At 38.0% G+C, this 13,978-nt stretch overlaps 2 protein-coding genes across 2 annotated transcripts in view; one reads left to right on the top strand and one right to left on the bottom strand.

The window, feature by feature from the left end:
- LOC124605213 (lysyl oxidase homolog 3) overlaps positions 1-3,552 on the top strand; it is a 122,393-nt gene extending 118,841 nt beyond the window's left edge. Inside the window, exon 8 of the mRNA XM_047136759.1 lies at positions 3,129-3,552. Within this exon, the coding sequence (XP_046992715.1) occupies positions 3,129-3,251 (123 nt within the window). The 3' untranslated portion in view covers positions 3,252-3,552. The remainder of the gene's footprint in view (positions 1-3,128) is intronic.
- Positions 1-13,978, bottom strand: part of LOC124605214 (protein fuzzy) — a 157,846-nt gene that overhangs the window by 3,832 nt on the left and 140,036 nt on the right. The window lies entirely within an intron of this gene.

Below are 13,978 nucleotides of genomic sequence, written 5' to 3'. Positions count from 1 at the left end.
TAAATGATAGAATCCAGTATGTTGTCCTCAATGGCAAGTGTTCACCATAGACAAGAGTATCATCAGGAGTGCACCAGAGAAGTGTGATAAGACTGCTGTTGTTCTGTATATACATAAATGAACAAGAACGTGAGTACTGTGGTAGGGAAGGGAAATGGTCGACTTCAAGTTATTGGGAAAATTATAGGAAAGAACGGCTATAGAGGGAATCACATATAGGATGCTTGTGGGATTTATTCTTGAGTACTGAGTGTTTGGGATCCGTAGGAGGTCAGATTGAAGGAATATGTCAAAGCAATTCAGAGACGGGCTGCTAGATTGTTACTGGTAGGTTCAAACAACATATAACTGTTACAGAGATGCTACAGGAACTCAAATTGGAATCCCTGGAGGGAAGGCAACATTCTTTTTGAGAAACACTATTGATAAAATTTAGAGAACTGGCATTTGAAGCTGACTGCCAAACGATTCTACCACTGCCAATATACATTGCACGGACCATGAAGGTAGGATACGACAAATTAGGCCTCATATGGAGGCATGTAGACATTCACTTTTCCCTTGCTCTATTTGTGAGTGGACCAGGAAGGGAAATGACAAATAATGGTACCAAGCACCCTCCACCATGCACTGCACAATGGCATGTGGAGTATCGATGTGGATGTAGATGTAGATGTGGATGTATATGTAGATGTAGATAGCCTGTCTGGTGGCATAGTCCTCACATCCAAGTTCGTGAACAGTTTGAATTTGGTAAGCACCTTTTTTAAATGAGTCAGAGTTTTCCACATAAAGGTGTGTGCAATCCCAAGTTCCTTACTTAGCCTTCTGGTTGATGCTGAGGGGCTGGAAGTAATCACTTCCTAGACCATTCCACCATTTCATCTGCTACCACTAGCCTTCCCAAATGCTGTTCATTAGTAACAAAATCAGTTTGCTTGAATTTTTTGACCATGTTCTTAGTAGCATCTCCGGTAGGACGTGGTTTTTGAAATTTATGCATGAAATTATTACATGCCTCCTTATACAACATTCCACATAGTCAGTCAACAGCAACAACTGTTATTTCTTCTACTGTGTGCATTCTTTTAAATTAGCTGCAAAAAAGTCAAAACTTAAACGTTAAGACAGAAATGGTTAGAGACTTTACAAACAGCCCATATTTATGGCTGTGCAAAGAAGAGATTTTATGATATAGTGAGTTCCGAGGAAGAAGACTACAGCATCTATGAGTTTTGGGAAATAAGGAAGATCTGATGGGAGAGACTTTTTTTAAATTATTACTAATGATAAAGGTGCAATCAGAAGATGTGAAAGATAGCTACTTAGCTTTAATGGAGTAAGAGATGCGTAGAGAGCAAAGGCAGGTATTATTGATGTTTTACGTGGTCCAGCCACATTAATGTGGCCACCACCTATGTTCAGCATCAGAGTGCAATAACCACTCACAGATGTCAGGTGCCAGCACTAGCTGTGGATGATATATTAAGCATTTAGGAGCAGGGGGATGAAATGGAAAACAGTGCAGTCATTGCTGTAATGTGGAAATGGAGCAAAAAAAAAGGGCATGATCATTGGCTTTCAGGCCAAGGGTGAAAGCATTTCTGAAACCACTAATTTTGGAAACTGTTCATGAGATGCAGTGGTCAAAGTATAATATGCATGGCAGAATCTATCTAAAACCATCACCGAGCAACTGTGATGGATCACGAGCCATAAATGAGGGGGTGAAAAACAGTGGCAGAGAGATGTGTGAGAGAACAGACTTGCAATGTTGAGCAACTGATGACCCAGATGAACCAAGAGGCTGCCAATTGTGTCTCCTCAACGATTGTTGAGAGAGTGTTGCTGCATATGTGCCTCCACAGCAAGACCTGGTTCATGCACCTATGCTGACTGCTATTCATTGGCAACAAAGGCTGAAATTTTCTTACCGGTACCACAACGGGACATCTGCGGAGTGGTGACAGGTGGCTTTTTCAGATGAATCACATTTTATGCTCCATCGGACAGATTGCCAGTGGTGTGTATGGTGTAAAATCTCTGAAAACTAACACCCTGCAACAATCATTGGAAGACTCCAGGCTGGAGAAGGAGGCGTTACAGTCTGGGGAACGTTTTTATGGCATTCCATGGGTGATCTCGTCATTCTGGGAGGCACAAAGGATCAACAGATGTATGCATCTGTCCTTGGGGACCACGTCCATCCATACATCCAGTTCGTTTTTCCTCAGCATTCTGGCATCTACCAACAAGACACAGCTTACAGTGTAAGTGCATGGTTTGAAGAGCATCAGAATGAGTTTGCCATACTTCCCTGGCCACCAAACTTGCTGCATTTAAACCCAATCAATAATCTGTGGAACCACCTCAATCAGGCAGTTCATGCCATGGATCCTCAACTGAGAAACATGGCACACCTGACTGTGGCACTGGATTGACATGACTCCACATCCCTGTTGGTACCATCCAGAACCTCATTGACTCTTTTCCTGCACATCTTGCATTGGTCCATACTGCAATAGGTGGTTATTCAGGCTTCGGACAGGTGGTCACATTAATGTGATTGGGCAGTTAGTGCGTATATTGTTAGCCGTATTTTGAAGTTGGAAATGTCATTTGGTTTTCTGTGTAATGAGGGAGATCATTCCAGAGGCTGCTTTCTGCTACTGAAAAAGACTTAGAGAAAGTGGCCAAGTAATGAGAATGAGTGTTTCTGCTTTGTTGTTCAGACTAGAGAGTGAAGGTGGAGAAGAGATATAAGTAACTGTATACAGATAAAAAGGTAAAGGAGACAGGGTGCATAGAAATTTCTGTTTGTCTGTGTGTAGCCAGGATAGCAATGCATATTATGGTAAAATTATGATCAAAAAGTCAAATGTTGGATGTTATGCTGGGGTTACCTACAGCTATGAAAGAAGCTAAGTGTGTGAAAAATATTATTACTAAGGTGAACTCTAACATTCTTATGTTCATACTTTACTGTTGTTGATCACTCATTTTAAATTATGTCATCAACTATTAGTTTAATAGCATACAGCATAAATAAAAACGTTGAATTTTTTTTCAATATATGAACTTTTATGATTAATGAAAATGTCAACATCAAAATTACTTCTTTGTTTCAGGTATCAATAAATCCAGAGTTCAAAGTTGCTGAGATGACATATGAGAATAATGCTGCTGTTTGTTCTTTGTATTACTCAGAATCATTTGCACATGTATTCAACTGCACAATACAACGGCCATGAGCATATGAAGGATAATAGAAGATGAAGATATATGGTGATGAATGTTAAAAACACAACATATTTTCTTAACAAGAAGACAATTTTGTTCTTCAAGAACTGAGAGGTGTTGAACAATTAAGGACATGTTAACTTATAATGTAGCAAACTACCTACAAAACTGCACATGCAACCATAAACTAAAAAGTGTGTATATATGTTATTTTTTCTGTACATAGTGCACAAATATTTAAGAAGTTTGAACATTTTAAATATTTTTCAGTCTCAGTAATAAATTCATTTAACAATCAATTTGTACAAAAGTCTCAATAAATGTGCTTTTACAAACCGATGGCTTGCACAAACAATTCAACTACCTTCTTTTTGGACATTTGCTGTAATTATATTCACCTGACATTTGTATAAATCTACAGAAATACTGTATAGTGGATGATGGAGAGTATTTCTATTGTTCATTGTTTGCCCTTTCTTTCTCATATCATTTGTGAATTCCTGTGAATTTTCTAATACTTATAAAAAGTGTACCACTTCTTTAGGGTTAAAATTATGTGACTGTAAGAAGGTCCTAAATTGAATAATTTTAGAAAGGAAACTAATGGTCAAAAAAGAATGTTTAGTTTTCTTTGACTTACTAACACAAATAGCTTACATAAAATAGTAATGAGTTAAACTCAACTGCTATTACTCAGAAAGACAGCCACCTGTCACTATATAAAACAAAGATGCTGTAACTTACCAAACGAGAAAGGGCTGGTAGATAGACACAATAAAAAAACACACAAACACACACACAAATTTCAAGCTTTCACAACCCAAGGTTGCTTCACCAGGAAAGAGGGGAGGAGAGGGAAACAAGAAAGGATGTGGGTTTTAAGGGAGAGGGTAAGGAGTCATTCCAATCCCGGGACCGGAAAGACTTACCTTAGGGACGTTAATTTTTTAGACTAAAGTGAAAATAAAAATAAAGGTGAACTAGAAAGCAACTGGAGTTCCGGTGTGAAAAAAGTCGAAAAAGTGTTGGTTAAAGCTGAGCACAATCCCGGGATTGCAATGACTCCTTACCCTCTCCCTTAAAACCCACATCCTTTCATCTTTCCCTCTCCTTCCCTCTTTCCTGATGAAGCAACCTTGGGCTGTGAAAGCTTGAAATTTGTGTGTGTGTGTTTGTGTGTTTTTTTATTGTGTCTATCTACCAGCAGTTTCTCCTTTGGTAAGTCACAGCATTATTGTTTTTTGAATTTTGGATTTAAAGGCATTTGAACCCATTGCTTCTCCATCAATACTCTCCACATCGTATTCTTTGAATTGAGTTGAAGGGTGCCTTATCGTAAAATCTTTTACCACCCAATCCAAAAGCAACTTCCCAATTACTACAGAGCAAGCAACCTATTCTTTGTGGCTTTAATAATCCAGTCTCTCATATGTTTCTAAGCATGGCAATAAACTTCCTGCAATTAGCTTTATGCCTGCAGGACAATTTTTCTAAGTGCATATGCTCAACTTTCTAGGCAATACATCTGCTCCACTGTACATTAAATGCTTGTCTTAAGCTCCTCATATGCATTTTGAACTGCCAGTTAGTAAATGTAAACAGTGTTGAACTCCACCATGGATATATGAAAGGCAACTGCATATTGGTTTTTAAGGAACAGCTTCCAACATTGTTGCTGCAGGCAGTGTACTGGTTGTTACCTATCTCGTTTCTTAGATAACTGAAAAACTGTGGAATCTTACGCAGTATATTGTGGTAGGTCCACTCTCACCACGTGTTTTTGAATGAGAATAATACGACTAGTTCCAGCACAATTTCAGCAACCCTTATTTTTTAGTAGCTGCTGAAAGATTACACACTGCAGATCTTGTTTGTCTAGGTGGTTCTCGAAGTTTTGTCTGCAAAATAATCATTCCAACAAGCATGGCCTGGGTTTTATTCTTGTTTGAAATAAACAACACCAGATCTGAAATACTTTCAGCTAAAATTATATTTATTCATATTTTTTGTTAGTAACTACACCATTTTCACTATGAACATTGATACTCTAAATCCATTACACTGCACTTGTCACATAAACATGTCCATCTCCCTCCAATACAGACAAAGAAGTGGCGAGCAAGCCAACATGTGCCCAACAGTTGCAGACATTCCTGCATTCTAGATTCTTTGGTCTACCTTAATAAACTCCAAAGATACATATAAATAAATACATATAAATATACAGCATTTAACATCTTAAACAAATCCATTATTTATCATAAAAGAAAATATTCATAATTAAATAAATTAAACTCATTTCCTGGCAACATAATGAAATTACCTTAACTCTTTACTGTGGGCATTGTACTTTTCGCATGAGATAAACTTTATCTCTGACATTTAATTACATTACAGCAGTTAGGCAGTTGTATGTCACGCAATAAGTAGTTTAAAAAAACTCACTTTATTATAGGCCTTTGCATATTCCCCAGTTCAGACTACAGATTTTTCTCTCCAGGCTTCACAGTGTGCTAGACTTGGTTCTTAAGAATGACGTGATGTGGGGCGGCGGGTGGAATAATTGTTATATAAATGTTCCTATTATTTATGCTGTTGTTTGCCATTCTCAACACTGGCTCTCTAACTACAATATTGGCAACCAGAAAGTGATTAGCAAAACGTGAAGCCTGTAATTAGAATTCCTAGTGCCCACTTCATCTGAGAAATACATTTATAGCTACAGCTTATAGCTCTGAGGAATTAGGAGATTGTCTGGGATTCATAATCAAAAACCATTTTCTCTAAAATGTTCACTATATTCTAAAAGTCACAGACCAAAAAGAATCTACACAATCCAACTACCAGAGCAGTTCAGAATCTAATGCGCTGATGCAACTATAATTGTTCAAATTAAATGTTTAGGTGAATGCTCGCCATAATTTGATGCTAATGTTCATCAAACGCCGCGCTAAATAATGGTAGAATGTCTGTCCTGCGGCAGCACATGAAAATACGACATACGCAAACTGAAGATAGATCACTGAAGTCATCCCAGAATTAACACTTCACTCGAAAACGATTTCATGGTTACGCATATCCCGAGTAACTTATTAAGGCATCCAAGACTGTTTATAGCAATGATACCGATGCGACGCGACTCCCGGCACAGGTGGTGCGCTAATCAGCGTCTGGAGAGAACTGGGGCCTTTTTTCCTCACGCAGTATTCTTATATATAAAGCCGTGGTGCGGGCGGCTAAGGGAACGCCTGATCAAATCCGCTCTCCCGACTAGCCGCTGGGCTAGTAATGCACCACTTTAAGTTATCGAATAAATCATTGCTTCCTTTGCTGATGGCCGATGAAGCTCTCAATTTAAATGTGCAATCAGCAGACAGGTAAGTAATCATAATAAAAGTCTGATGTGGCTAAGTCAAATATTTTGGGCGAGAGAATTAATTTAATTATACTACACGCTGTAGACGAGCTCTGAACTTGCCCTTTGGAGATACACTATCGCTATAGTTTTATAGTTATTCAGTTGAAACTTCTCACATCTTTATGATTATAGCGGATCTCCCTTCTACTTAAATTTAAACACCCTAGCCTCATTTATTTGCCTACTTAATCTATCTTTCTTCCTTAATTTTTAAGACAAAACCAGAAAATCATGAATTTCAACTAAAATTTTAATTTGTGAGATCCAGAATACTGTTTCTACTAAATTATTATGCAAAAGGATTCTAAATATAAATTTTTAAGTTTCTAGCTCTTTTCTGTTGCGCCAATGATTTTTACAGAAAAACGTCCAAATTTCGAAAATGGTTAAAGCTACTGAACTGATATCCAACACATATTGATTTAGTATTACTCCTGACATGCTAGAAACGTTTCAGGCTATTTACTTGATTTTTCAAGTATTGCGCAACATTTATGATGTCAGAGCTAGTTACAGCGGACTGGCTGGCACACAATGAAAAGACTGATGTGAATTTATATGGCGTGAGTAGGCTGCTTCCCTACATCACCCTCTACTTAATTTTTTTTCTAATGTAAATGGAGAAAAGAAAAAAAAATTATTACAAAAAGGGAAGCAAGAGTACAGCTTAACTCCCTATGAAAAATTAAAATTTAAATGTAAACATACAGAAATATTAAAGTTAAACTTATTACCTACTTTAATTATTTAAATTGCTGGCATGTTCACTGCTTAATAAGCAACATTATCACTCAAATTTTAAGCAAAATCAATGAAATACTTTGGCATACATATTGCCTTAGACAGACAAACACATAAAATATGTAAAATTATGAAAATCTTAAATCCATTAAATACATTTTTACATACACAAATTCAAAGAAAATAACACAGTTATTCATGATACATAAACAGATAATTATATCTTAGCAGTCTTTTCTAAACCTGAAAGAAAATTTCACAAATCATGACAATTTCATTTTTACACACATGGTTGTAGCCGCTTTGGCTGGCGTTCTACACTTCCATTCACAAGGATAGAGGAGGGGAAGTTGCTATGGTGTGCGTCCTTCACGTTCACTCTAAATTACATGGGGAAAGGGGAGGGGTCACTGTGAGTTGTGTCCAAGTCACTCCATGCTTTCACGCAGCTACCAGGCTGCCATTATCTGGTTTGTCCTGTAGAACAAACAAAAAGAAAGCCTCAGACTCTGTTCACTTAATATCTAAGGGTGGGTCACAATGAAATGGGGATATATACATTTTATCTTTGAATATGTTACTGGAACAGAGTTACCAGACCAACTTCAATTTTACTCTCGCGGTTACTTAACTGTCATAAAATCAGTAAACAAATGGCTCAAAACACCATTAGTCACGTACTAGAGAAAATCTATGCTCAAGGCATACAATCATAAATCCTATTTAATTTCAATTTACTATTTCTGGGCCGGAACACTGAACCAATGCTCGGTACATTCATGATACATTTGTATTTTATTTACTTAGCTGACTCATCTTCGATTACCTTATTCTTGGAGATAGTATGAGTATATCTGATTAGCAGTTGTCTTCTCAGCCTCTTTGTACATGTGAGTAACTTGTGGTAATAGTACAGTTCTGAGTGTTCAAAACACACTACGTTTAGTTGACTACTAAATCCACTTATTGGTCCTCTGCTGCTGCATCAGTTCCACATCTGCAGTTATGTACTTACTTCATCGAAGTGTATTTATTCTGAGCTATAAATAATGTTTCACGTCTGCCATTATGTTATTCAATTATGTTGCTAGTGTATGTACTTATTTAACATTCACTCTATTAACATTTAACGCATAGGATAGCACATTTATTTCATATCTATAGTGTATTGCAGCTGATCAGCTTGCTCACGTGGCAATCCATTTCCCCTCGATCGGACGCTGAAACCACAGGTAGTCTCTCTCGACCTACCACTAAAGTGCATTAAGTAATTATGGACGAGCATAATGCTAAATTCCTTAAACCTATAGGTCACCATGAGCTGCTCTGTCTCATCTAACATAAGGGTACCTATGGCCGCATTCACGCCTCCAACTCATAACCTCAATACGTGTAGGTGTGTCCTGTCACACACTACACCAAATAATGGCCAGCTCCAACCTTATAAATATTTCAAGGACGTGTCCTTCACGTCTCAACCACAAACACTGTTCAATTCTATTACGCTGCCATTCCTTGCTACACAAGGTGAGTTCATATTTACAACTTATCTGCATATTTTTCATAACACTAAGCAATCTCTTTTACTATTAATTAGTTAGCTCTACAGCATACAATAGGTTTCACTGCCACTTCAGATCCTGCTTGTACACGAATTTGTATATTTTTTTTAAAATTACTGTTGGTGGATCATTTCCAATAAAACAACAACTTTGTACTTATAATATTACCAAGGTTCTATACATAATTGTTGCTCAAATACACTTGTATCTTAATTACATCATACTTCTCTGTTGTTTATGTCACTGTTAGGTTTGTCACATTAGGCATTTTCTTCACTAATCGGTGGATAGAATGGTTACAGAACTCATGGCTTGATAGCCATGACGGAAAATTTTTTTGTATTGCAAAGAAGGGGTAGAAACTTTGGTGGATAGGAAAGATGAAGAATGAGTGAGACCTGAAAAGGAAAGAAGATCTCACACAGCTGGGACTGCACAGCTGCCACACTGTGTAGAGGTTACAGAACAACCTCCTCCCTACAGAATTCATTAGTTTATTATTGGCTTGATAACCATAATGGAAAATTTAATGTGTTGGAAAGAAGAGTTCGAAATTTTGGGTGGATAGAAAAGATGAAGAGAGAGTGAAATCTGAAATGTGAAATAAGATCTCACACAGCTGGGACTGCACAGCTGCCACACTGTGTAGAGGTTACAGAACAACCTCCTCCCTACAGAATTCATTAGTTTCAGAAAATTTTCGTATTGGGAAGAAGGGGTCAAAATTTTTGTAGATAGGAAAGATGAAGAATGAGTGAGACCCGAAATGGAAGGAAGATCTCACACAGCTGGGACTGCACAGTTGCCACACTGTCTAGAGGTTACAGAACAACCTCCTCCCTACAGAATTCATTCACTACCTATGAACTTCTTTAGGTCGATCACGTTCCTGAGACCTAATAGCTTTTTACTCTTAGGGTACTCTGGCCTATATGCATTGGCATGTGGTTTTCTGAAAAACACTTGGCCAGGTTTCACCTTTAATTGACATTCATAACCTTTGACCACGCCAGGTTGATTTGAAAATACCTTATGATGCCTTTTTAAAACCTGTCTCAGTTCTTCCTTCTGATTAGCTGAAATTTTATCGATTTCCTGCAATTTAGCTTCTATCTTGTCCAAAATAATTGCTTCTTCTTCTTCTTCTGTGTTTAGCTTACTTTTACTAAAATTAGCACCTTCATCCCAATATCTCCTATTTTTCAGAACTCGTATCGGCAGCTCCCGAGTTTCATCATTAGTTACTACATGTTTATCAATAAAAGGTACCGTAATTACTCCGGTTATCAGCAAGACCAATTTTAACTGGCTTCTTTCAAAGTCAACAACACTCTGATACTTCGACAAGAAATCTATGCCAATTAAAACCTCAATACTGAGATTGTTTACAATTAAGCATGGATGATCAATTAAATTACCATTAATGTTAAAGGGCAGCAAAGCTTCTTGTTTTACCATTTTTGACACCTTGCCAGTAGCACCAATTATTCTTAGTCCTGATACCCTCATTACTGTAAACTTGTCTTTACCAGGTAATGCATCAAAGAAGGACTGAGATATCGCACTCACCTCACTTCCACTGTCTAAGAGACAATGTACATTGATACCCAACATATTCACTATTATTATAGGATGGCTTATTCTAGTTTGTACGGGTGGTTCCTCAAACTCATCCAATAGTTCCTTTTGGTTTGTCTCCAACTAAAGTGATCGACATCTGTCTTCATTACATTTAGGTCAAAGTGTGTAGGGGTTTCCTGAATTACATTTTCAGCTGCCTTTTCCAGTCGGTCTATTAATTTCAAATCGAAACACCGCATGACTTCATTACATTTAGTTTGCTGAACATGACCCAAATTATTGTAGTCTGAGTGATTCTGCACCTCCAGACCGGGCATAACACTAGTTACAGCTAAACCACTTTCACTATTATCGTCGGGTTCCTTCTCAAGTGACAACTGGTCACAGCTACTGGGTTCATCGACCCCCAACAGGCTATCCTCTACATTCTCACTTACCTCCTGTCCTAAATCTATTAGTACAGTATCAACATCCTGCACAGGCACTTTAGATAAGAGCACATCATCCTCATCGTAAATATAAGCATGAATCTCTTCTGCTTCTTCACCTGACAATTCAGTATTTTGTAGCTCTTCCCTACCATTACACTGCTGCGCCTTCTCTTTCTCTTCCCACTTAGAAAGCGTCTCTAACTTGGTATCTATCAAATACTGTGAGTGATCTAATATTTCTGCTGTATCCTTAGATGCTATCGACCCCTCATCCACATGTTCAGTCTGAGTATTCTGATCTGCCTTACCAATTACTGTAATTACTGGCTTAGGAAAAGTAACCGCCAGGAGAATGCCAGTGTCCTCATAGACGGGAACTAGTTTTCCTGCCTCAGCCTACTACTGTTTCCTTTATTTCCATTATAGTTAACTGGCACAGCATTGCTTCCCGCACTGTTGTTTACCTGCATAATTTTGTTCGGAACAAAATTACTATCATTTGGATGCCATTGTTGGTTCTGATAATTATTTCTCCAATTCCTACCTCTCTTAGGGTGGCGAACACCTACTGTTCTGATGTTTACATTGCCATTATGCTCGTTCTTAAAACTACTACTAGTGTTATTAGCATTTCTGTTATTACGTGCTTGCTCCTCATTGGCAGCCACACGCTCTACACATTCCAAATATTCAATGAAACGATCCAGATTTTCTCTAGGGGCAGATATAATTCGAGTTTACCAATACCATGGCAGTTTGGCTTCAAGACCTAGTATTATCATTTCAGGTTTTAGTTTTTTGGCCAAATGTGACAAATGTGAGATCCATGACCTGGCAAACTCTTTAATAGATTCCTTGCCTACATTGAAGCGTTTTCCACTCCAAAATTCTCTCAATACTTCATTTTGCTTATTACTAGACCAATACTCATTAATGAAAGCTGTTTTAAATTCCGCTAATGTTTTACACTTCAACATAACATCAGCTGACCAACGCATGGCGTCACCTGCTAAATGGCTCCTGATAAATGAGATTTTCTCTCTACAACTTGTTGTCTACTACCATTACCAGAAGTTACTGAAGCTACTTTACTCTCAATGTTAGCAATGTTAGTACTAATATTTTCTACTCTCATTTCAACATTATCTACTCTTTGCACAATATGAGTAGTATCAGCTTTGATTGCGTCTACTTCTGCTTGACATATGTTTACTTTTATATTAACATCTTTAAACCTATCTGAGCACAGTTCAGATTCTGCCTCAATCTTTTCTGTTAACCTGTGCTCCAGCTTCGCATCTTCCATTTGGAAGTCTTTGCGAACCTCAGCAACTGTTTTATACATCTCAGATAACTGTTGAGCAACCTTTTTCCTAATATCCTCATGGTTGTAATCAATTTTATAATTCAAACTGTCCAGATCCTCTTTCAACTTATTGCAACCAGCCTTGAAGGTATTGTCGATTACCTCCAATCGTTTATTAAAATTAGTTTGGATGGCCACAATCTCATATTTTAATTCAGCTTTATTGGATTCTAATTTATTGTCCATTGTTTCAAACCATTTATTAAAATTAGTTTGGCTGACCACAATCTCATACTTTAATTCAGCATTACTGGCTGACAAGTTTACTGGCAGCTATTGCTTGCAATATAACATTTAAATCAATAGCCCCAGTATCTTTGGGTTGCTCACTAGCTGGTTTTTTATCACACTCAGGTGAGAAAAAACTAGCTCCAACACCAGAATCATCAAAACTAAATGAAACTTCTGATTGATCAGTCATATCTAACTTCTCCTTTTTAAACTCTACTATCTCTGATGACTGTTTCACTTTTAATTCATCAGAGAAACTATCATCCAATAAATTAACAATTTCTGATTTCTGCTTTACTACAGGTGTCTCTATTATTGAATCATTGCCCCTTTTCACACTACTGTCAGGGGACAATACTTCATATTTCACTTTAACATTACTATTTTCATGCACATTTTCACTTGAACCGTTGCCTGGATTTACAGTTCCCTCAACAGACATAGGTTCTGATTTAACTTTAACCTCAGTTTCTTCTGGCGGTTCCATCGCCGACAGTCTTTTAGTGCAGGTTAGTAAAATTTTTAACAGCTTTTCACTTAACTTAGTTCCTTCTGCACGACGTATGGCGTTGCCGGCGCGGCGTACCAGGATTACTGATGCGACGCGGCGCGTTGAACTGCAGACGGCACTTCGACGGCTGCTGTGTGTTTGCGTGGCCCGCAACTGCAGGCGCGGCTCCGGTTACTCCGGTGGACGACTGCAGTGAGGCAAAACTGGTTTCTCGCGATGCCAGCAGCGCCGCTAGACTCAGTGCCAGCTCCGTCAACCCAGACGCGTTGTTAATCCAATTGCGTCATCCACATGCACACGTAACACTATCACTGTTCTGTTACTCAGTTGCGTGTCGCATTTCACTCCCGAATCCGAATATCTAAAAATCACTTTCACTTTTACTCAGTTTCTTTCCCAGCCGATGCAACATATGTGGGGCGCGCGGGTGGAATAATTGTTATATAAATGTTCCTATTATTTATGCTGTTGTTTGCCGTTCTCAACACTGGCTCTCTAACTACAATATTGGCAACCAGAAAGTGATTAGCAAAACGTGAAGCCTGTAATTAGAATTCCTAGTGCCCACTACATCTGAGAAATACATTTATAGCTACAGCTTATAGCTCTGAGGAATTAGGAGATTGTCTGGGATTCATAATCAAAAACCATTTTCTCTAAAATGTTCACTATATTCTAAAAGTCACAGACCAAAAAGAATCCACACAATCCAACTACCAGAGCAGTTCAGAGTCTAATGTGCTGATGCAACTATAATTGTTCAAATTAAATGTTTAGGTGAATGCTCGCAATAATTTGATGGTAATGTTCATCAAATGCCGCGCTGAATAATGGTAGAATGTCTGTCCCGCAGCGGCACATGAAAATACGACATACGCAAACTGAAGATAGATCACT

The sequence above is a fragment of the Schistocerca americana genome, chromosome 3 (assembly GCF_021461395.2).
Source record: "Schistocerca americana isolate TAMUIC-IGC-003095 chromosome 3, iqSchAmer2.1, whole genome shotgun sequence".
Lineage (NCBI taxonomy): Eukaryota > Metazoa > Arthropoda > Insecta > Orthoptera > Acrididae > Schistocerca > Schistocerca americana.
This window is presented reverse-complemented; position numbering and strand designations above follow the sequence as displayed.